Here is a 23,671-nt window from a genome sequence, read left to right as displayed (position 1 = left end):
CTAAAGCCTCTAAGAGGCTCCTGGTGAGCTCCTGCTGAGGTTCTGCGGCGGTGTGCTGAGCGGTGGGGGGATGGCTCTGCTCGGAGAAGATGCCAGGATGTGTTTGGACAAAGAATTTGGAGCTCAGGAATGCGAGCGATTCCATTACCCTTGCCAGAAACCTCCCATGGATGGTGGCGCTCTGGCTGATCAGTAATTATAGATAAGGAAATGCAGAGCGATCTCTTTTGGATGGCTTTTTGCAAAGCGTCTAGCCTGGCTCAGCCAGCGGCTCTGCTGCAGATAGTTCCTCCAAAACCTTTTTGGCAAATGAGCTGGGTTTTCCTCTTGGATCAAGGAAAAGCAGGTGGGATGTGGTACCTGCAGTGAGCTCCGAGGGGGATGCATTGGAGGAGATCGATGTGCATCTCAGGGGTTCCTTCCCTGCCCGCTCTTTGCACAGGGAGAGTTTGCAAACTTGACTTTCTCTCTCACCTTGACTCCCGAGATGAGCTTTGTCTCCCTTCACGTCGTGTGGTTTTAATAACATTAGCTCAGCTTTGGCTCGGGCTTGGCTGCATGTCATTATTTTGCAAGTCACAAAAAGCAGATGTGACTTTTATTTTTCTAAATGAAAGAAAAGAAGACTTTTAAGTACAAATGGCATCGGATTCGGTGCAATCGGAGCTCTGGCATTTTGGTCCCGTGGGAAAAGGTGGTGGGAATTGGCATTTTATTTTATGTGCCTGACACAGGAGGGGAAAAAAAAAAACCGCCCCCCCCCCCCAAACAAACCTACAACAAAGCCCTGACTGATTTATTACTGCGTTGATGTTTAATTTTGGATGCATTATTTAAAAAGGCTAATTATGGATGCATTAATATTTATGGGCTCCGGTTGGAGCTGATAGAAAAGTCCATGTTCTAAGCTGGTGAACATTATTATTATTTTCTTTACGTCAAGAATTTTAGGGTTTGGAGGCAGTTTTAATTATGTGACCTGCAGTCGAGTCATAGCCAAAGAGCACGACAATACCTAGGATGATGCAATACTTTTAAATACCATTTGCAGACAGGCGTCTTTAATGGATCTCTTCGGAGTTAATAGCCTTTCAGATCCAGGTTTCATATTGTGTGGAGGAAAATCTATACGTCAGCCTGATAAATTCTGTATTAGGAACAATATGCTTTTCCACGAGGCTAATGTTTTTCCTGTGGAGATCTCAGATCACCGTGCATTGCGTTTTCGTTTTATATTTGGGCGGCTTGCTTAGGTTGGGAGCCAGAGGCCCATGTGCCGAACCATTTCTCAGCTGAGGACGAATCATTTAGGTGAGATTTTTCAGGTGATGATGGAGAGGTTGGAGGATTACAAGGCAGCTCTTTGCTCGTGTGAGCTGGAGTTTTGCCAGGGAAGGTAACACAGCCCCACCATACACACAGGAGAGTCTGACCCTTCCGATTTTCAACACATGCCTGAAAGGGCATCAGGAAAATGCGCTGCTAAAGCCCTTTTGCAGGCTGTGGGGCTGGTCCTGCAGCTGTGCGAACATCCCAGGTCTCTTGCTTCTCACTAGCCTGCAAAACTCTTCTTCTCGGGCATTTTCAAGGGCTGCCAGAACCATCCTGATCCAGGGAGGGGTTGCAAAAAAATACTTCCAACCACTTCTGCTGCACGGAAGGAGGGGGACAGGGGAGGTTGTGCTGCCCATACATTTCGTAGGATCAGTTTGGTTGGAAGAAACCCTCAAGATCATAGAGTCCAACCGTTAATCCAACCCTGGCACTACCCCATGTCCCTGAGAACCTCATCTCCGTCTGTCCAGCCCCTCCAGGGATGGTGACTCCAGCACTGCCCTGGGCAGCCTGTTCCAATGCCCCACAGCCCTTTGGGGAAGAAATTGTTCCCCAGATCCAACCTCAACCTCCCCTGGCGCAACTTGAGGCCTTCTCCTCTTGTCCTATCGCTTGTTACTTGGGAGAGGAGACCAACACCCTCCAACCTGGAGGTTGATGTAGAAAAATGGGTCCCTTGCAAAGGGGGATGTGGGTGGCTGAGGGTCACTGCCAGCCCAGGGGGAAAAACCAGGGCTGCCCACGCAGGCTCAGCTCCTGGAGACAGCCTGTGGTTCCTGCGGTGGAGGATGGGGTGGAAAACCCCACGGCAGGGACCGCGTGGGTTCCCCTGGGGGGTTCCCTATGGGGCACCGATCAAGCACAGGCATTTAAAGACCGCGCGGCGCCTTTGATCATCTAATGAATCAGCCCATGTCCAGCGCGTGCTCGGGCAGATGTTGAGGTCGCCTTTGTCAGCGTTAAACTCCCTCTTCAAAGCATTTGTGGGGAAATGAGTCCCTTTTCAAGATAAAGACGTAACGCCAGGCTCCCTGCCTGCCTCCGGCAGAGCCCGCGCTTGCCAGCGAGGTGGGCGAGTGGGGAATCCTCCCACAAAGCCAGCAAGCAATTACAGGGAACACCAAGACATGTTTCTTCCCACTATTTCCTTGTTTGCTCTCTGGATTTCTCCTCTGGAAAATGGTCCGTAACTCCTGTTGTGGTTTGTTTTTTTGGAGAGGGGGGAAATCGCAGATCAGTGGGTCTCTGATGCGGAGGGGGGAGCTGAGCGGGCAGGAAACCTGTGCTGTCACATGCCTGCGCTGTCTCTTCTATCTTTAGATAGGATATTAGGAAAAAATTTTTCACAAAATGGGTTGTCAGGCATTGGAACAGGCTGCTCAGGGCAGTGGTGGAGTCACTGTTCCTGGAGGAGTTTAAAAGACGTGCAGATGAGGTTCTTAGGGGTATGAGTTAGTGCCGGTGTTGGGTTGATAGCTGGACTTGATGATCTTGAGTGTCTCTTCCCCAAAATGATTCTGTGATTCTATCTGGGAGGTGGTCCTGGTGCTACGGGCTTCGTTGTGCCTCGCTGCGGTGACGGCTGTGACACCCGGGTCCCATCAGCAGCAGGGCGCTAAATTTCTCCAGGGCTGGAGTGAGGGGCAGACCTGCCAAGTGGCTCTGGCTCCTCCTGGCCAGAGAGATGTGACTCTGCTGTCACCCTGTCCCACCCATCAGGCTTTCCCTGTAAGCCTCCATTAGGTAAATGGGAGTTTAATGCATGGCCCCAGGGGCTGGGAGCAGGGCTGGTGGCACCCGTGGGACAATGTGAGATTCCAGCCCTCCATGTGAGATTCCAGCCCTTGTACCACTGAGCTCCTCGCCACAGCCTGTCTGTTTTGCCGTGCCCGTGCTGCCTGTGCGTCCGGGCTGCTGCACACCCAGCGCTGCTTGTTTCCAGATGTTTACAGATGCTTTCTGTTCGAAGGCACGGACAGATGGCTGCAAGCAGTGGAGTGAGTGTATCTGAGTTAGCGCAGCTGAGCTGCGAGGCGGTGACAGATCCCTGCGTCCTCCTGGGCTGGGGCAGGTGGAAAATCCCGTAGGATGGCCCCGGAGACCACGCGGGATAACCTGGTTTATGTCACGTTTGTTGTGAAGGAGCAGGGCTGGTGCAGCCTGGTGGTGTCTCTCAGTGAGCAGAGACGGCTGAAGGTGTTTCAAGAAAATTACATGTTTCTGCCCATCTTAAAAACCGCAGGGCCTGGTTCTGCAGCCTCCAACCAGCATGATGGTGAGTGCCCTGGACCACCCTGCATTGAGCTGGTGTGCCCAGCCCCTATCCTGGGAGTAGCATCCTTGGCAAAACCCAGCAAGGATGGAAAAGCATCGAGCTGGGATGAAAGGAAGGGCAGAAATATGATTGTTTGGGAGGTGGGAGGGGAATGGATCTCCCACCCCACAGCTCTCCTGGCTTTGGTTGGGAAGGGCAGGGCTGTCCGTAGGGGCTGGTGGGGGCACTGGCTGCCTCTTCCTGCTGCTGTTCAGCATTTTCCCACCCCATCCCTGGGGCAGAGATGGATATAAAGCCCAAAGCACCACAGTTCAGCCTCTCAGCCCTGACAGCTGCTGCTCCAGATGTAGGATGTGCTGGAGCTGAGGATTTGCAGGGGATGGATCCTCCTGCCAAGAGGAGTCTGTGGAGCAGCCGGGGGGCTTGCAGGCGGGCTGTGCTGTGCGTGCGCGGATGCTGTTTCCAACAGCACTATGTTTATAATTTCCCTTCTCAATGAACCTCCTCTGCTCTGGGTGCCATTGAACTTGTCCCTGTCCCTCCTCCCTGCCCTTCGCTCTGTGTCCTTCCAGGAACGCGGCTGCTCCATGGAAATAGCCCCAGTGTGTGTGTGCACATGTGTGCAGTGCTCCTGTCCCTCTCATATTTTCTACTCAAGCTTATCACACCCCTGTGGATACTGGTTATATTTTCTGCCTTCCCTGCTCTGGGGGGAGCTCTGGGTCCCTTGGGGCATGTGGTACCCCTGGGGCTGGGACTGCGGGGGGGGAGAGGGAGCGAGGAGCCCGGATACAGGGCTGCTGCCTTCCCGTGCTTCCCATCAGCTGCAGTTTGGCTTGGGATCAGGTGTGGAGACAGCTGTGACTTCGCCGTTGTAGCCAGAGCTGCCCGTGCAGCCAGTGAGGAGCCGGTCCCCAAAACCACCCCCACCTCTGGGCTCATCCTGCAGTGATGCTCGTGGCCCTGCACGCACCCTGGAGATGTGCCCAGCTCCGAGGTGACCGTCCCGCCGCCCTCTCCGTACCGCTGCTTTCCTGCAGCCACGTCAGGCATTTCCCTCCATGGCCTCAGCAAGTTTGGGATTGGTTTGGGAAGTGGAGAGGAGCAGCATCAGGCAGGCTTGACCCATCTGCGTAGTGAGTTGGGGGCAAGCGGGGAGGCTGCGGGGGGAACTCTGGCTTTGCCCCTGGGTCACTCGGAGGTGGGCAGAGCTGCCCGCAGGGCTGCCTGCTCTTTCTAGGGGATGTTGGGGGCTGGCAGCGAGCCTGGGCTTGTTTTGGGACGGAGCACTTTGCACAGAGCAATCCTGAAATGCAGCGCTGAGGCTGGTGCGGCTCCTCATTCATGAGGAGGCAAACGGGGGGCACCACTGGTGGGTCTGACCCTCTTTCCTTTACCCAGCCTGGATTTTGGCTCCACCTGGCCCCTGGCAGGGTTGGGAAGGAGGCAGATGGGGACCAAGCTGTGGGTCCATGTCTGCGCTGCACCCCCAGCATCGTTTTTCTGCCTGGTTGGGCTTCTTGCGCCCCTGGCACGCTTCGGGGAAGGGGGGTGGGATTTCAACACGTGAAGGAGAGCCTCTCTCTAATTATCAGGAGTGATGAAAGCCTCTTTAGGCAAGAAGTGATGAGGGAAGAGTGCCTGACCGTGGGAAGGAGAGAGACAGCACAGATGGCATCATGCTGCCGAGCAACCTGCTCCTGCGCCGCGAACAGACAGCAGCGACACACGGACACACCGGGGATACGGCCCCGGTTGGGAAGCCCTGCCTTGGCTCCTGCCCTGGGTTTTGGGCAGCCTTGCAGGGGGCTAGGAGGGTCAAACGGACATGCTGAAGCTGGAAATGGGGTTTCACTGTGTTCTTGGCACCCAGGCGCTGACTTGCTCGCTGCTTTACAGAGTCTTTGGCTGGCTCGGGGGTGCTGACCCAGGCAGACTCGAAGTGCAGTGGAACCAGATGTGCAGTGGTGAAGCGCTCGTACGGCAGCATTTGATGTCCTTATGGCAGATGGAGAACCTCGGCAGAAGGGAGAGTGTGGATACCATCGCCAGGGATGAGGCTTTAGAAATGTCTCGGTTCAGTTCAAAGCAGCTGGGAGGGCTGAAGTAGGAGGGGGGATCCTTGCACCTCGGGGTGTATGTGGAGGATAACCTGAGATGCTTTAGGTCCTTTGGCAAGTGGAGGCGAAGAGACCAGCTGGGACTTGGCAGTAGTTAGATGGCAAAGGAGACTCTCAGGTGAGAAGGGTCCTGAAATAGCCAAGACTTGGCTTTGGCCTTGAAGAGCTGCAGCTCCAGGGACGAGGATGTCCAGGACTGCACTGGGTGCTTCACCCCACTGGTTTGAGGTACCTCACAAGGTGGTGGAGAGGAGACTGGGGAGTCTTTTTGTAGACATTGAAAGAAAGACCTGGTGGTTGGAGAAATCTCTCTTTTGCGGAGGGCCGATTTCGTGGGAGGGTTGGTGGTTTATGCTCCCGTGCGTGTATTGTGACTGCTTGTACCAGCTCCTCTTTTAAGTGACCTCTCTGTGGTTGCTCTACTTCCATGAGGATTAACCCATGCTTTTCCTTTTCCTTCCACATCTTGGATTTGCCTGCCGGAGCCCTTATCGGCAGGGCAGGAGCCCTCCTTTCGCTTTGTTTGTGTCCCCCGCTCCTCCCCACCCTCTGCACCTCCCTCCATCAAAGCAACCAGAGATAGGAGGCTACGGCTCTGCTTTTAAGTCGAATCTCTGCAGCTGAAATAAAATTGCATAGATTTGCATAAGGAGCATCTCAATTAGCATATTTGTGGGTAAAGCTAAAAGGGCTGTTCATTTGGAAGTGAAAATGTGAGCGAAACATGGAAATGACTTCCAGCCCTCTTTGCAGGCAGCTTAATTAAATATTTCCTTAGTGTGTGCACATGGGTTTGGGAAGCTCTTGCTGTGTATGTAACGGTGTGTGAAACCCCAGGGCGGGCAGTGGTGGCCTTGGGAAGCTCTGGGTGTGTGTTTGCACCCTCCCTGCCTGCACCCTCCCTGCCTGCCACTGCAGCTCCTTGTCCCCATGCCTCTAAAGTGACAAGTCTGCTGGAGGGCAAGGAATTTGGCGTGCCAGGCTCTGCCACCCGAGGATCTCCCTCTCCAGGAAGGTTTTCTTTCTGTTGCCTTGCATGATGATGATGATGATGCTCTGTTTTCCCTGTTGTTTCCTGGGGGGTAGAGGCAGAGAGGCAGCTGTGATTTAGGAGTGGGGTCAGGCTGGGCTGGGCTGCCTGCCTCCTGCCATAGCCGTGTTCAGGGGAAGATCCTGCCTTTCCTTAAATATAATTGCTTTGGGCCTGATCCTGTTCATGCTCAGATCAGTGAGAGCAGGTATGAGCCTTCTAGGGAGAAAAACAGTGCTGCTGCTTTTTTTTTTTTTTTTTAAGCCAGGCTGATTATTTCTCTTGCCTTTGAGCTTACGCCTCAGCAGCTCTCCCGTCTCCTCCTCAGGACAAGCCTGGCGCAGACCTGCCCGGTGAAGGTTTGCTGCATTAGCATGGGACCTTGCTGCTGTCCCAGGACAGTGTGACAGGGAGGGCTCAGCCCCTTCCATCTGCTGTCTGTGGGGCTCCACAGGATCCCCTGTGCTTGCAAACAGGGGTGCCTCAGGATGCTGGGAGAGGGGTGTGCTTTTGGGGGGGTTAGCAAGGGGACAGGCTGTTGGGGTGCCGCTTGTATGGATGGTTGCACAAGGAGGGGACTCTGTATGTCCCTTCCTATGTGGGAAGAGGCAGCAGGTCCCTGGAGCTGGTTTGGTTTTTTTTTTTGGTAAGAGGGGTACAGAGCAGAGTGTGGGGCTCTTGGGTGCCAGAATGTATCCCCCAGGAGAGGAGGGGAGAGGGGAACATGCGTGATCCCACTGCACAAAGAACCCGAAGAAGAGGCTGGGGAGGGGATGGAGGGATGGGGGGGGACACGCACGCGCGGCCACAGAGGGCTGAGGATGAGGGGGGCCAAGGGAGGGGGTCACACACAACCTATTGTGAGCGGCTGAAAGGCGCTACAGTCCCGAAATGTTAATCTGACCCAACCTTTTGCCAGTTATAATTTTCCTCTCAATGAGCCTGCATTAATCTGGCCCTTTCTCCCCGGTTCCCCCGTGGTGCAGAGCCCTTGTTCTGCCGCCTCTTGCTAAAATTGCCTTTCAGCAAACCCAAATAAAGCTCCCAAAGTCTGGAGCTCGGCCCCCGCGCAGGAGCAGGGTCAGTTTGCCAAGCGGAGGAGGGAATGTGGCTGCTGCGGCACAGAATCCGCGGTGCTGGAAAAGCCGTTCCCCCTTGCCCTGCCATGGGCAAAGCCCGAGGGTCTGGGTTGTGCAGGCATTGAATCATAGAATTGTAGAACAGTTTGTGTTGAAGGGACCTTCCCAGCTCCCCCAGTGCCCCCCTGCCATGAGCAGGGACGTCTGCCATCGTCCAGCCTGGCCTGGGATGTCTCCAGGGATGGTTCAGCCACCATCTCTCTGGCCAACCTGGGACAGGTTCTCACCACCCTCAGGGGCAACAATTCCTTCCTCATGTCCAGCCTGAATCTCCCTCCTTTCGTTTAAAACCATCACCCCTTGTCCTATCGCAACAGGCCCTGCTGAAAAGTCTGTCCCCATCCTTCTTATCGGCCCCTTTTAAGCACTGAAAGGCGCAATAAGGTCTCCCCGGAGCTTCTCTTCTCCAGAATTTCCCCTCCCAGCCCACCAACACACAGCCCTCACCCCACGCATGAGGGGTCCTTCCCACATGTGGGGCCACCGATGGATTCTGTTCTGCTGGAGCATCCCCAGAAGTGCTTCCCTGGACCCGGCCTCCTTTTTGCCCTAACGCTGCCACGTCTCTCTCCCCGCAGCTGCCTGTCCTGTGTGAACGGCTCCTTCCCCTGCCACTGGTGCAAGTACCGCCACATCTGCACGCACAACGCCGCCGACTGCTCCTTCCTGGAGGGACGCGTCAAGCTCTCTGAGGTAAGGTGATGCTGAGCCAGCTCCCTTCTTCTGTCCTGGTCCTGTCGTGGCCCTCTTGTCCTACAGGGAAGGGTTTAGAAGAGGGAAATCCGCTTTGGAAACCTTTCCCACCGCTTTGCCAGGGTGGTGGGGCTGCCTGGGAGGTGCTGCTGGGACCGTGTGCTGATGGGGAGAGGCTGCTTGGGAAGCCAGGCACAACCAAGTGCACTTTAGGCTGAATGAAAGGAAAAACAAAGGCAGAGATGCTAAAGCATTTTCCCTTGATGTTTCTGAAGGGAGCAAGCTTGAAGTGTCATTGCAGAACAACTTGTTTTCAGAGAGGGGAAGGTTGAAACCGGTAAAACAAACCGTTTTGCTACACCTCACGCCCTCTTCGGCTCAAATGCTTTGCTAAGAAACATGTTCTTTTGCGGGGGTTCATCTTGTGCAGCATCTGTGACACCCACCGGGGAAACCTGTCACTGGCAGGAGGTCCCGGCGTCCCCAGCCTGTGGTGGCTGCTGGGGTTGGGTCTGGAGGTCTGGCCAGGAACTGCTGGCTCTACAGTAAATGCTGATTTGGGTCCTGAAGGGAAAGTTTTGGGAGAGTTTCTCCTCTGTCCCTGTCCTGCAAGGGGGCTCTAGTTGAACTTACCTGGATGTCCAGTTGCCTGTGGAGGTGGAAAGGTCCTGCCGCCTGATGGCTGGTGCTGGGAGCAAAGCTGTAAGCTGTTCTCACGGAACCAGCTCAGATGGATGTTGTCCTGGAGAAGGCGTTTGCCCAGATCATCTCAGATAAAATTCAGGCTCTGAGCTCTGGCAGAGCTCGTATCCCAGCAGCCTCCCAGGCCAGGACTGGTCGCCAAGAGCAGAGGTGAACAGAGGAAAATCTCTTCTCTGCTTCACAGACCATGTGTGAATGCAAGCAACCGAGATGTCCCCCAAGGTCTTTGCAGCCTGCCTCTGCATCTCCCCACTCAGGAGCAGCAGCATCTCTGAGTGAATTTCCATCCCTTGTAATTTGTGTCTTCTGAGGTCTGCCCTTGTCCTCAGTGAGAACCTCTGGGTTTGTGGATGTCCTTCTAGATCACGGGTGTTGTCCTTGCCACGTCTCCCTGCTTCCATGCTGGGCTGGGAGCATGTGTGGAGTCAGATGAATCCGTCTGCCGCTGAGATGCCACGATTATTTTTTTTTTTCCCCTTCCTCCCCCTCTGTGTCTCTCATCACTTGAAGAGCTCTCTCATGGGAGAGAATGGACGAGCTGGGCCATTATTCAACCATTGTCCAGCCACCAGCAGCATCCTTGGTTTTGTGCCAGGGATGGGATGGATGGAGGAGCATCTTCCCCTGTGCTGGCACTGAGCCCTGCACGGCTTCTCTGCCCCCTTGGCTTGACCCCCCACATCCCTGTGCAAAGCCGGAGCACCTGGTCCTGCTGCCTCTCGCAGGGGAGCTGCTGTGTCTGTGTGGGAACATTTGGGCTTTTCCACCGTGCTCATGGGTGCTTATGCCTGTCTGTCATGGGCCAGAATGAGCCCAACTCAGCAGCCCCACACAAGTAGGGGATTCAGGAATGTGAGAAGATCAGAAAAAGCTGGTTTTTCCCAGCTCATACCCTGAAGAAATCCAGTGGGGGACTGGCCTGTCCCAGGTGTCCCTGCAGCCTGCTCTGGAGGTCACACTTCCCACCAGACCTGGCATTGCTTCTGCAAATGCCACATGTGATGTCCAGACCACTGGAGCCCAATGGCTCTTGTCTGTCCATTCCCCTGGCTGAGGGCGCGGGGAGGCTGCTGGGCTCTTCCCAGTCCCCCGCCACGTGAACCCAAAAGCATCTGGCTGTACCCCCCAGGGATGTTGTTTCTGGGATGCGTGCAGCTGCTTGGGAGCTCGTGTCACCCCCGAGCACGGGCAGGCTGTCCCCTAGCAGAGCTTTTGGCCACCCTGGGACCTGGAGCGGTGCCTGGTTTGAGGTTTGGAGCTCCTGGCTCAGCCTGTTTGCACATTGCTGTGGCCTCAGCAGTTCCTGGCGAGGATGGCGAGACACCCCAGAGCAGCTGCTGCTGTGGGCTGCGTGTCCAGGCTGGAATGAGACATCCCGTCCCCTTCCCCGGCCATCCTGGTCCCCAGCAGCGTGGTGTGGTGGGTGGGGGGACTCGGTGCAGGCCCATGGCTCCACTGGACAAGTTCATAGAATAGTTTGGGTTGGAAGGGACCTTCAAAGCTCATCCAGTGCCACCCCTGCCATGAGCCCGGACATCTGCACCAGCTCAGGTTGCTCAGAGCCCCGTCCAGCCTGGCCTGGGATGTCTCCAGGGATGGGGCATCCACCGTGGTAATGGTAGATGTACAGCCCCATCCTCTCTGTGGGAGGATGTCTAACTGGGAGGGTTATTTTAAGCAGGATTTGGTCTGCGTTGGCTGGAGCGTGGTGGGCACGGGTCAGGGGAGGCAGGGACAGGGGTTAACAGCAGCACTTAACTGTCTCTGCTGCTTCCCATGCGTAGTTCACCACGGTTTCCTGGGTGGAAAGGTGGCTGTTTTGTAGGAAAACACAAAGAGTGACCCACAGCACTCTGTCCTGGGCATGCCAGGGCTATTCACCTGGATTTCTGAGGGTGGAAAGGAAGGAATGGGGTGTGGGCAGGAGGCACCATTCACATAAATGTGCCTGGGAACGGCGGCAGCAGGAAGGATGTCCCTGCCCGCTGCCTGTGATGGCTTTGAAGCCTTAGCTCTGGATATCACCCTCCTCCGTGGCTCGCCCCAGGGTGCAGGGCTGGGGAAGGGAGAGAGTCCAGCAGAGAGCTGCAGAGATGCTGAGGGGTCTGGAGCATCTTTCTGATGAGGAGAGACAGAGAGCTGGGGCTGTTCAGCTGGAGAAGAGAAGCTGAGAGGGATCTTATTTATGCTGATAAATATCTCAAGGGTGGGTGTCAGAGGATGGACCAGACTCTGTCCAGTGGTGCCCAGTGACAGGATGAGGGACAGCGGGCACAGACTGAAACACAGGAGGTTCCGTCTGAATCTGAGGAGAAACTTCTTTCCTTTGAGGTGCCAGAGCCCTGAAACAAGCTGCCCAGAGAGGCTGTAGAGTCGTCTTCTCTGGAGACTTTCAAACCTGTCTAGACGTGATCCTGTGCGATCTGCTCTGGTGACCCTGCGTTAGCAGGTGGGTTGGACCGGATGATCTGCAGAGGTCCCTTCAACCCCAACCAGGCTGTGATTCTGTGACTCTAAAGTACTTACCTCTCCAAGCAAACCTGGACACCCTTGTTATGTTGTCATCGAGCTAGAAAAATGGTTTTAATGGAGAAAATCAGAGTCATGCGATGTTTGGGAATGTATGTGTCGAGGTCTTGCTTTTCTGCTCATCCTATCCTTTTGTAGCTCTCTGCTCCTGGGAGCTGGGGCTCTGCTGGGGGGGGCTGTTTTTGGCAGGGCAGGCAGCTCTGGAGACTGTGCAGAGCGTTCCCAAGGGATGGACAATGCTGCGGCGAGTTTTGTCAGTGGCTTGGAATTGCTCGTAGGGGAAATGAGTTGTCCCAGTGCCCCCACCCCTCCGGGCACCCCGGGCGCCCACCAGCACCAGGTGCATCCTGTTTGGGCGCAGACTGACATTTTTGCTGGATGAGACACTTCTGCCGGCAGATGCGGAGCATGTGACGTTGCACGGGGGGAATCGGCTCAAATGGCGAGTCAGCAAAACGAGCTGCCTGCGCGGGGAGGGGAACATGTGTCCCCCCCGCGCTCCCTGAGCATCCGTGGTGAGCCCAGCTGGGGTGGCATGGACTTACCCACCGCCCCACTGGGTCAGCAGCAATAATTAAGAAAAATAAGGAGGTGGAGGTGTTGGGGAGCGAGCCGGGAGCTAATCCTCGCCAAGTGTGTGTGTGCCCTGCGGGGAAGGCATGTGCCTGGGGAATGCAGGCTTGTGAAGAACAAGAAGCTTAAAGAGTAAAACAAGTTAGGGTTTTCTGTCAATATTTGCTAAACGAAGTGATTTCTTTTTCATTTTTCTGCATCATTTGGAAGCTGGATTAGTCCTACCAACTGAGATAAAGCCCGGTGCTGTGCAGGGTCCAGCCCGGTTTGCTGTGGGGTGGCAGGAGGCAGCTGGCCAGTGCTGGCCACGCGTGGCTACTGGTGGCCTTGGGGCAAGAGCCGCCACCGCGCCGTGCCTGTCGGCAGCCCTGTGAGAGCAGCAGGGCAGCTGCTGCCGTTTCTGTTTTCGGAGCAGCTCGTTTCAGCACACTTTATTCCCCCTTGATGTTATTTCAAGCCAACACTTCCAGGACTCTCTGTCGTAGGTGCGAGACCTCCTCCCGGCTCGGCAAAGCCGTTGTGGGATTGCATCAGGCTGTTGTCGCCAAAGTGGCACCCACCAGGGGACGTGGAGCTGTTTTGCTGCCTGAGCTCATTTATTTTTGCTCCCTCGTGCTCCCCTGTGCTTTGCACACAAGGCTCACTGGCTTTCTCAGAGCAGCTGGGAGCCCGTGGATATTAAAAGTCGGTGGCTCCTTCCCCAGGGAGCATGTGGGGGTGCTGAGCCCCTCGCTTTTGCCTTCCTCCCCACCTTGGATGCACCAGCATCCCCTGGCCAGAGGCTCTGGCTTCTGGGCAGCCTGCAGCCGGGCTGGTTGGGGTGACGCTGATTCACTGCTAGAAGCAGCAGCAGCAAAATTCGCTGCGGATCAGATTCTCTGCCACGCTGCAGAAAGCACGTTGCAGTGTCAAAGGGAGAAAAGGCTTTTCTGTCCACTTGCAAAGGAAGGGGGATGGAGGCTGTAAGAAGGGCTGAGAGGGTAGCCTGATAACACACAGCCCAGTGGGTGTTAACTCTGAAACCTGCTGGCTGCAATGATGACATTAAAGCCCATCTCATTAACAGTTATTTTGCCCAAACACTTGCTGCCGTCTCAGTGCCAGATTGTGAGCCCCATAGCTGAATCCTCTCCCCACCTCCCACCTGGATCAACCCGAGCTGTTGAAAACACCCCACAGCGATGCCACCAGATTCCTCTGTGCCCTCCTTTTCTGTCTTGAGGGCTTTGGTCATAGGTTTGGGGTTGGCTGCTCATAAGGATTTACTCAAGCATGTGCTCAGGGTGGTATCGTTGCAGCCTGTCAACCAAGGGGGCCCATGGGGGTGCTGGGGAAGACTGCATGGTGTTCGCTGCTCATCGATTGCCCCTTGTTCCCCTTGCAGGACTGTCCCCAGATCCTGCCCTCCACCCAGATCTACATCCCTGTCGGTGTGGTGAAGCCCATCACCTTGACAGCCAAGAACCTGCCCCAGCCGCAGTCGGGCCAGCGCAACTACGAGTGCATCTTCCACATCCCTGGTGGCACCACCCGCGTCACCGCCCTGCGCTTCAACAGCACCAGTATCCAGTGCCAGAACACCTCGGTGAGTGCGCGGTGAGCCTCACCGCGGGCTTCATTAGTGGGCTGCTCGTTTCTGTCCTGCGCCAGGACCATCCTGGCTTGTTGCGTGGCCGGGTTTGCTCTCTCGTGGGCAAGTAACGGGGATTTCTAGTGCTCGTGGGGTGTGGGGTGGACTTCCCTTGCTCCCCCCAGATGCTCGGGGTCGTTCCAGATAGGATCGACGCCAGAGCCCCGCAAGGGGAGCCGCCAGGCTTTAGGAGCGCTTCCAAGGAAATTGGCTTTGGAAAGCTGAAGAAAGTTGCCTGGGCCAGAGCCAGCTGGCCCGGACGTGTCAGAGCCTTGTCTCCCCCTCCCCTCGCCTGCTCTTGCTTCCCCCTGACACCGAACCAGAACACCCCCCTTCGCAAGCGGGATGGAGCTGACACCTTCTCTGTGTCCTCCTGCACACACTCCCCTGTGCAGCCGTGCCTGCCAGCATGTCCTCTCCGTCCCCTGCAGCCCCTCTCCGTCCCCTGCAGCCCCTCTCCGTCCCCTGCAGCCCCTCTCCGTCCCCTGCAGCCCCTCTCCGTCCCCAGCTCCGACCCGCAGCTGCCTCATCCCCCTGCCTGCCCTCCATCCCAGCCTTGCCGGTGCATTAGATTGGATATTAGGAACAATTTTTTCATGGAAAGGGTTGTCAGGCATTGGCACAGGCTGCCTAGGGAAGCAGTTGACACGCTGGTGTCAGCACCAGTGTCACGAGCTGCGTGGCCTCTGCAGCTTCTCTCCAAACGGATGGGACAGCTCGAGGTGTGTCTGCCCACCATATGGTCCACACGCAGAGCTGAGGTGACCGACATCTTCTCCTGGGCTGACAGTGGTGGGTGTTTGACCTGAAAATTGCCAGGGATGCCTGGAAAGCAAAGCAAATTGGCTGTAGATCGCATGGGAGGCGTTTTGGGCTGCGTGGGTGCAGGAGCGGGCAGCAGCAGCTCCATGGGGCTGTGGTCTCAGGCAGGAGACGTGGCTTTCAGGCACAGGGTGGCTTTGCAGATGGAAGAAGAGAGTTTTGGCTTGTAAAAAGCTGTCGTGCTTTCAGGGTCTGCTCGCCTGCTTTAACGGTTGAGGGCATTTAGCCAGGCTGCTTTATGGTGTGGGGATTCAGATTCACACTTCTGCGACGCTTGTCTCCTCCCCGTCTTTTTTTGCAGTCCATCTGGCTGGCTGATCGCACTTCAGGCTCGTGTGCTGTCACCCACCAGTGACCCACCCGGTTCTTCCATCGCGATTCATTTTTTGGGTTAGGATTTTGGGTCTTGCCTGGTGTGGAGGACACTGGTGAGTGGAGAAATAGGGCAAAGATGACATCCCTCCCCGGCAGGGAGTGAGGGATGGATGTCTTCTTCGCGGGAATGCATTTCAGCACACTTCATTTGCAGGAGTTCAGTGGGACTAACTAAACAAGAGGTTAATTACTCTGCAGAATTAGGGATGTTTTCCTGAATCACGGGTGAATGGAAGGGATAATAAGTCAAGGCGCTTAAAACTCTTTGTCTTTTATTTAGTTTTAGTGCTTGTCCAACTCCAATGGCTTGTTAGTGCTTTGAAGAAAGGACGTCTTGGTTAAATATTCAGCAGTCCATTCATTAAGGTTTGAGTGTCAGCTATAAACATTATTTGAGACACCCAATAGATCTTCAGCAAACTCAAGGGACACCAGGCCTGGTGTTCCCTACACATCCCAGGACAAAAAAACAGAAGCAGAAAAAACCCTTTTCCTCACTTTAGTTTCTTTCTGCTGTTCAAAAGGAAAGCAATCCTAAAGGTTTTTCCACATGCTTTGTAAAGTAGCAAAAAGAAAAGCCTAATTATGAAAAGAAATTCTTTGCCAGTAAACTTTTTTTTTTTTTTGTTAATTGGTTACTTTAAACCTTCTGGAGGCAGACATTTCCAGGCTTGCTCCTTGCAGTGGTGTGTGGAGGAATGGGCACCTGTCTTAATGTGTGCAAATAATGCCCAGCTTACATTTCCCAAGCTCTGCCTTTGGCCATTCTTTCTTATCCGCCATCCCTTGACGGGGCTCGTGCTTCTGATTGCTGCAAAAAATTAATGGTTTTGCTGTTGTACCACAGTCCCGAATCTGCAGTACTGCTTGTAACAACTGGTCTTCATTTGATTTAGTGATGTCCTTGGCAAAATGGCTATAGGTGTTTCTCGCTGGCAAGGATTTGGCTTTTTCTCCCCAGAATGTTCCTCTTAAAGTGAGATAGCCCCAGAGCTGCTCTTTCCCTTTAAATGTAAAAATAGGAAGAACCCCTGATCTCCTTTCCATGAGCACTGAGTTTGTCATCTCAGCACTTTAAATTAAGCCTCACAGCTCAATTATTTCCCTTCCCTTTTAACCAAAGCCCTGTGTGGCGAGGAGCAGCTGTGTCACCTCCTTGGCTCCCTTTTGACTCCGTCCTCGCCGATCCCCCCACCATGGGCAGCCCCCCTGCCCACCTGTTTCGGCTGTGGCTCTGGAGGTCGCTGCCCTCCGGCCAAGCTCGAGTCAGGATGTTTGTCCAGCAGTCGGGATGTTTGTCTGGGAGCAGCTTATCCTTGTGACAAAGCGATGCGGGTGCAGAGCTGGGCTGGCGGGGTGGGCACACGAGTGGTACCCAATGCGGATGCTGAGGCTGTGATGCCCAACCCCAGGTGCAGATGCTGGGAAGGCAGACCTGGTAGATTTACATTTTCTGGATATTTTTGTGTCATGGTGGAACCTGGGTGTTGCTCTGATGTCTTCTCAGGGTGCCTGGTTCTCACTTATGCCCTGCCGAATTTTGAGCAGGAGTCGTCCAGGCGAAGTAGCTTGCGTGTAACGGGGGAGGACAGGAGGAGATTTATATTAAAAGGAGATCCAGAATCAGAGGCCAAGCGTTACCGTCAAGTTGTGCCGTTATGTGGATGACGGTATTTTACTAGGCCTAGGGTGTATTTATAGAGGAACATAAATCATACACACATGCCCTGTTCTGAGCGCCGCACACCTCCAGTATGTGTATCTCTAATTAACCAGCCATGGAGAGGGAAGCGGGATTGGAGCCCACAACCCCAGCACCGTTCGCCAACAAAGCCGCGCTCTCCGTCCTAGCAGTGCCTACATTTATCTTTCCTGCAGCAGTGTTTAAAGTGAAAAGGGAGTATCAGGAGAGTTTGATAGGATCCAATTAAATTCCAGCAGATAAAATAATGATGAATTGCAGTTGAGCCCTGGCGAGACGCGATGTACATTACTGCCGTCCCCGTAGCGCGGGGAAGGAGTTGAGGTCATCAACTACAGAAAAATAGGACACAGCTGCAGCCCAAGCGCTCCTCCAGAAATGCAGCCCAGGGGGATGGCGCATGTAGGAGGGAGGGGGGGTTGCAAGGGAAATTTGGATGTGTGGGTTTGCTGGCAGAGGAGCAGCGCCCCCGCTGCCGTCCTCGGGGTTGTGAAGGTTGTGGCTGCAGTGGGGTGGGTGCCCCATGGCCAGGGGCGTTGTGATAGCCCAGGGGCCACCCTGCCTTGTCTGGGCTGGGAAGGGCTAGTGCCTTGGCTAGTTGGCACAGCGCTTGCAGGAGCATCTCCAAGTGCATCTCGGTGTGATCTGCCCCCGGATTTGGGGAGCCCCCTCGCTGCTGTGGCTCCGTCCCCTGGGAGTGCAGCTCCCTGGAGGCACCTTCTTGGGGAGCTGAATCCCTCACGCCAAGGGGAGGTGGGTGGCTCTGGGTGCCCGTTGCTGATGGGTGAGCAGTAGGCTTGCTGGAACCAAATGTGAGACCTTCAGGGGTGGTGGCACCCACAGCTCTTGCATCCCCCTCATGGGAATGGAATGGGTGTGACAATTGGAGCTGGGACATGCACATGAGGTTGTCCGACTTGGCAAGATGCTTGAGATCAGTTTTGGCTGAAGAGCCTTGAGAAGGGTTCGGTGAGGAGTCCTCTTGCCTGAACCGCATTCCTGCAGGAGACCTTGCTGAGAATAGCTGTATCCAGGTCAGTGGGGCTGGTGCTGGTCCTCTGTCAGCCCTCCCGCACTCGCCTTGTGGGCTCTTCAGATAACACGGAAAAGGCTGTGGCTGCGTTAGATGAGGAGCCAAGCTGCTCACATCTCTGCTGCCGACTCAGTTGATGACACCTTTTCCCCCATCCCCTTCTGTGGGCTGGGCCGTGCGAGCACGCTTCTCTCTTGGGTGCCGCTTCTCTCTTGGGTGCCGCTTCTCTCTTGGGTGCCGCTTCTCTCTTGGGTGCCGTTGCTTTGCTCTCGGCGCTGTGCCTGTTGTGTTTTGCTCCCAGAGCAAACATCCCTTTCCCATAACTCGGCCTCAAGAAAGCCGTAGTGCTGTGCCACATCGTCCTGCGGCACAGCCGGGGGGTCCTGGGTGGCTTTGTAGAGTCAAATGTGGTCTGATAGCCGGGCTGCCTGGGTCGGGGCACCCCCGCTCACCCCCTGCCCCGCTCTCCCCTCCTGCAGCTCATCCCAGCTCGCTGCCAGCCACAGCCATTGATTAACTGGGAAGTTAATAACAGTTAAGTGTTTAATGGATGTTTAGCAGCGTGTTAGCTAGGAGCAGGGAGGAGCCAGCATGATGGGAGAGTTCAGAGGAGGGAACGGAGCTGGTGAGGGGCTGGAGCACAAGTGTGATGGGAGCGGCTGAGGGTGCTGGGGGTTCAGCTGGAGAACAGGAGCTGAGGGGAGACCTTCTGATCTCTGACCTGCCTGAAAGGAGCTTGGAGCCAGGGGGGGTCGGGCTCTGCTCCCCAGGAACAAGCGCCAGGACCAGAGGAAACGGCCTCAAGTTGCGCCAGGGGAGGTTGAGGTTGGATCTGGGGAACAATTTCTTCCCCCAAGGGCTGTGGGGCATTGGAACAGGCTGCCCAGGGCAGTGCTGGAGTCACCATCCCTGGAGGGGTTGGACAGACGGACATGAGGTTCTCAGGGACATGGGGTAGTGCCAGGGCTGGGTTAACAGTTGGACTGGATGATCTTGAGGGTTTCTTCCAACCAAAATGATTCGATGATTCTATTCTATGACCTGCTGGCAGTCTGTGGGCTCTTGTCAAGGGATGGACAGGTTGGTGAGCACCTCTCCTGCCTGATCTCCACTGCTTGTGGGGCCTTTGGGGCCCAGAAGTGGCTGCTGCTTTGCTCAGCTGCCGTGGCTGGGCTGCTGCCACCTCCCCGGCTGTGCCCGGGGGTGGGGATGGCACCTTCCTGCCCATGCTGCGGCAAGAGCAGCTGCCGTCAGGCCTTTTGAAAGCATCCTTCAAAACAAGAGGTGCTTTGGAAATTAGAGAGGGGTGGGGTGGACCTCGGTGTCCCGCGAGGCTCAGCCCTGATTCCCTGCAGCCACAGCTCCTGCCCGCACGCAGCCAAGCTGCCGCCCCAGCTCCGACATCCTACTGGGACCAGTAATGGCATCCCAGCCGCAGGCCCGCTGCCCATCTCTGCTGACGGAGATGCAGGCACCGAGGACACATTTTTCATTGATATCTGCATTCCCTCGGTGATCCCAAGCTGCGAACACCAGCTGGGGACACGACTCCTGCTCTCGTCTGCCACTTCCCTCCATGCCACCCTGTGTTCCCGGCTGCTCCCCACCATCCAATCTGGCTCCATGCTGAGGCAAATCCAGCGTCCTTTGCACAGTGGCCTTTCCCAGAGAGACACCATCTCTTGTGCATGTGCATTGCTGTGTCAGGGCTGGTGTGTGAAGAGTTAATGCTCCCCCTCCCGCTCCCCCTATTCTTCTTCCTCCAACCCCCCTCCCAAAAGAACTAATTTCCAAAAGCAGCCGGGGCAGAGAGATGCAAATAAGTGTTTTGGACAGCTGCAGGCTGGATGCCTTCCCGAGATGCCAGGGCCCCAAATGAGACATGTCAGAGTACAAATTGAAAATGCCAATTTCACTTACGCTGCCACGTGGCTCGTCACAGCAAAATTCTGCTCCGGCGCCGCTGCCGCCGCCCCCAGCACGTGCTCCATCCTGCTGCCAGGGGATGGGCTCTGCTCGCTGCTGCAGGCCTGGCCAGCTCCTCGTTGTGGTCCTGCCGGGCATGTCCTCAGGTGGGTGTAGGACAGTGGAAGGTGAAGCAGATCTGGATGCCCAGCCTGGTTCTGGCTCCATCTTCCCCAGCCTGGTGATGGGGATGTTGCTGAGAGGCTCTGGTTGCAGGTGGTGTGGTGAAGATGTGGTTGAAGGTCCTCCAAGGAAACATCACGAGAGGTGCCGTGTCTGAGATGTTGCGTAGGAGGTAATGGGGTGGGGACATGGTGGTGGAGCTGTTGAGCGCTCAAGAAAGGGTTGACTTTGCGGTTGGATGTCTCATGCCTTACAACTGCTGTGTGTGGTTGATGAGTGGCAGCCTTCCTCCCCTGCCTTTGGGTGGGCTGAGCCCTGGGTGTAGGACCACCACCCAAACGCTGTGGAGGTGTTACTGGGGACCAGGCTTAGCCTCTCATTTACACATCGAGGGGATGAGGGAGGGGTACGTTACCATAGCCATGACTCACGTTGGATGTGTGCCCCATTTGGTGTCGTGTGTGCTGCTGGACTGTGGCTGGTGACGCTGGTGCTTGGGAGCTACTCAGCACAGGAGGGACCAGCTTTGATGGTGGGGTATCAAGGACTCAAGCGTCTCTTGCTTCCCACAACCACCTGGGCATGCTGACTTCTCTCATGGGCCACATCCCTGCCTCCCATGGAGGGGGCTGAGGAGAGCAGCCCCATCAGTGTGGTCCCTGGGTGCTGGCTGGGACAGATGTTCTGTGGGGCAGCAGCTGGAGTGGTGCGGGCGGAGATGCTGAGGCCACCTCCTCCGGGTACGGCACCGGGGCTGTGACAGGTGACACTGGGGCTGGCTGGAGGTGGTGGCAGGGCTGTGGCCGGGTGAGCCGCTGCCGGCGCGTCCACCGCTCCCTAACAAACTCCAGCAACCCATGAATCATTCATTTAATCTCTCCTGACACGCCTGTCATTTTCTCCAGCGAAGAGCGGGGAATCTCTTGCCGGAGGAGGTCATTAGCTGTCAGGGACGGTTCCGACTGCTTTCCTGCCTCCATATCGATTAAACCTCTCCGCCTGTGTGCAGGGGCTGCGTGGAGAATATTGATGGGGCTGCTGGGGTGTCAAGGCAGGGGAAGAGAGGTTTGGGTAGGGAGGAGGTGCTGGCTGGGCTGGAAGGAGCAATGGAGGTGGGGACATCTGGACAACAGTGGGTGCTGGGGCCTGAGTTTGGGGTCCCCTGGAGCTGGGGGGATGAGATCCCCCAGTGTGTCACCTCCCTGCGTGGTAGCAGGGGATGGGGTGGTAATGCTGGTCCCGGAGCAAGGTGTTTTGGGGTTGCACTGTGCAGGGACAGGAGATGGACTTGATGATCCTTGTGGGTCACTTCAAACTCAGGACATTCTATGATTCTACAGCCGATGGCCAAGCACGGCATGGGGCTGGGAGTGGGGTGGCTGGAGAGTGCAGGGATGTTCTCCCAAGACCTTTCTGAGGGCTGGCGTGGCACCAGGCTGGCACCTGGCTCTGTCTCCCTGTGGCTGCCTGGCCATGGCTTTGTGGCATTGTGTTACAGGTGATGAGGCTGGAGGGGACCGTAGGGGACATCTTCCCACCGGGTGCTGCGGGAAGCCCTACCAAATCTGCTCAAACTTCTCTAGTGATGAGTGTGATCCCACTTGTGATCTCAAACACCTGACAGAGTGTCCCTGGAGTTGGGGGGGACATGGGGGAGGGCTCAGGTTCCTGGTGGGGAGAGGTCCATGTGTGCCACAGAGACACTGTCTGCTTCTTCCTCTCCCAGCAGCAGCTTCAGGCCTTTGGGCTAATGGGGTTTGGGTGTATTTAGAAACCCACTCTTTTTGCTTATTGATCTTTTTTTTTTGCCAGTCCAGCCTACTGGTCTGAACCAGACCCCCATCCTCCTCCTCTGGGCTGGTAGGAGACATCCACAGAATGGAGTTGTACGCCTCTTCGTGCCCCTCGCCAGGGTGTTTTGCCTCATGGATTAACAGGCTTTTCCTCTTTGTCCCCTCTGGCAGTATTTCTACGAAGGGAACGACATCAGCGACCTGCCCGTCAACTTGTCTGTGGTCTGGAATGGGAACTTTGTCATTGACAACCCCCAGAACATCCAGGGTGAGTGAGAGATGGGACGGGGGTGCCCCACCATTCTTCATCCCCCTGACACAGTTTGCACGGGGCCTCGGGGAGAGCAATACTCTGGCTGCATCCATCAGCCGGCTTTCTAAACAAGAGGCTTTTCTCCAAGAAGCTTTGGGAGAGAACCCAAAGCTTTGCCGGGGCCTTGAGTCCAGGGTGCCGATGCCTCCTGCTCATGGGGGTTTTCTCCCCCAGGAGCTGGTGGCATGCATGCAGTGTGGGGGTGAGAACGGGGACTCTTCTCCCATTGCATCTGGAGTACTGTGTCCCCTTCTGGGCTCCCCACTTTGAGAAGGACAAGGAATTGGTAGAGAGAGTCCAGAGGCAGAACGCAAAGATGATGAAGGGTCTGGAGCATCTTTTTTATGAGGAAAGGCTGAGAGAGCTGGGTCTGCTCAGCCTGGAAAAGAGAAGCTGAGAGGGATCTTATTTATGCTGATAAATATCTCAAGGGTGGATGTCAAGAGGATGGACCAGACTCTTTCCAGTGGTGCCCAATGACAGGATGAGGGGCAGCGGGCACAGACTGAAACACAGGAGGTTCCATCTGAATATGAGGAGAAACTTGTATACTTTGAAGTGCCAAAGCCTTTAAACAAGCTGCCCAGAGAGGTTGTAGAGTCTCCTTCTCTGGAGGCTTTCAAATCCATCTAGATATGATCCTGTGTGATCTGCTCTGTTGACCCTGTGTTAGCAGAGGGTTTGAACTGGATGATCTCCAGAGGTCCCTTCCAACCTCGACTGTTAGATTAAAGGTGTACAAAAGCTCTGTAAGCCACAGGCTGGGTGGGCCACGCCGACCCCTTGCTCCCCTTGCCCTTGCAGCCCACCTGTACAAGTGCTCGGCGCTGCGGGAGAGCTGCGGGCTGTGCCTCAAGGCTGACCCGCGCTTCGAGTGCGGCTGGTGCGTGTCGGAGAGACGCTGCTCGCTGCGGCAGCACTGCCTGGCCTACGAGAGCAGCTGGATGCACGCCAGCAGCGGGAACAGCCGCTGCACCGACCCCAAGATCACCAAGGTATGTGGGGATGGAGGAGATGGGAGATGGATGAGGATGGAGGAGATGGGAGATGGATGGGGATGGAGGAGATGGGTGGGGATGGGGCTCCCTGGTGGCACATCACAGCAGCCAAATCTACTCGATGTTTAGGACTGAGTATCTCTTGTCGCCACTTTAATTTCCAAGGCTAAAATCCTCTCTCCACCACTCCCATGCCATGGGTTTTCCGGCCTGTCTCTGAGGTTCCCACCGCTCCTCCTGCGCGTGGATGGAGCATCCCGGGAAAGCCGCAGCTCTGGGTTGCTCCTCTTGTCGCCATGTGTGCACCAGTAGTTCATCATCCCCCTTTCCTGACAGCTTTTATGACCTTCGCTTAATAAGATTGTGTATATTAATGTTCACATGCCTGTTGGGACGGGCTCCAAGCGCACGAGAAGGGACTGGTGGGTATTTCTGCTGGATACCTTCTGTTTACCCACACCGGCCAAGCCTCAATGGTGTTAATTACTGGAGTCTTAGCGCAGGATCTGATCTGTTTGGGT

The 23,671-nt window shown here is 55.6% G+C and overlaps 1 protein-coding gene across 3 annotated transcripts in view; it reads left to right on the top strand.

Moving 5' to 3' along the window:
* The window catches only part of PLXNA1 (plexin A1), a 121,747-nt gene that overhangs the window by 59,214 nt on the left and 38,862 nt on the right, over positions 1 to 23,671 (top strand). For all 3 annotated transcript variants that reach the window (XM_065642996.1, XM_065642994.1, XM_065642995.1), the window contains exons 9-12: positions 8,478 to 8,592; positions 13,781 to 13,981; positions 22,011 to 22,107; positions 22,957 to 23,147. In XM_065642996.1, the coding sequence (XP_065499068.1) occupies positions 8,478 to 8,592; positions 13,781 to 13,981; positions 22,011 to 22,107; positions 22,957 to 23,147 (604 nt within the window). The remainder of the gene's footprint in view (positions 1 to 8,477; positions 8,593 to 13,780; positions 13,982 to 22,010; positions 22,108 to 22,956; positions 23,148 to 23,671) is intronic.

The sequence above is a fragment of the Caloenas nicobarica genome, chromosome 11, assembly GCF_036013445.1.
Source record: "Caloenas nicobarica isolate bCalNic1 chromosome 11, bCalNic1.hap1, whole genome shotgun sequence".
Lineage (NCBI taxonomy): Eukaryota > Metazoa > Chordata > Aves > Columbiformes > Columbidae > Caloenas > Caloenas nicobarica.
This window is presented reverse-complemented; position numbering and strand designations above follow the sequence as displayed.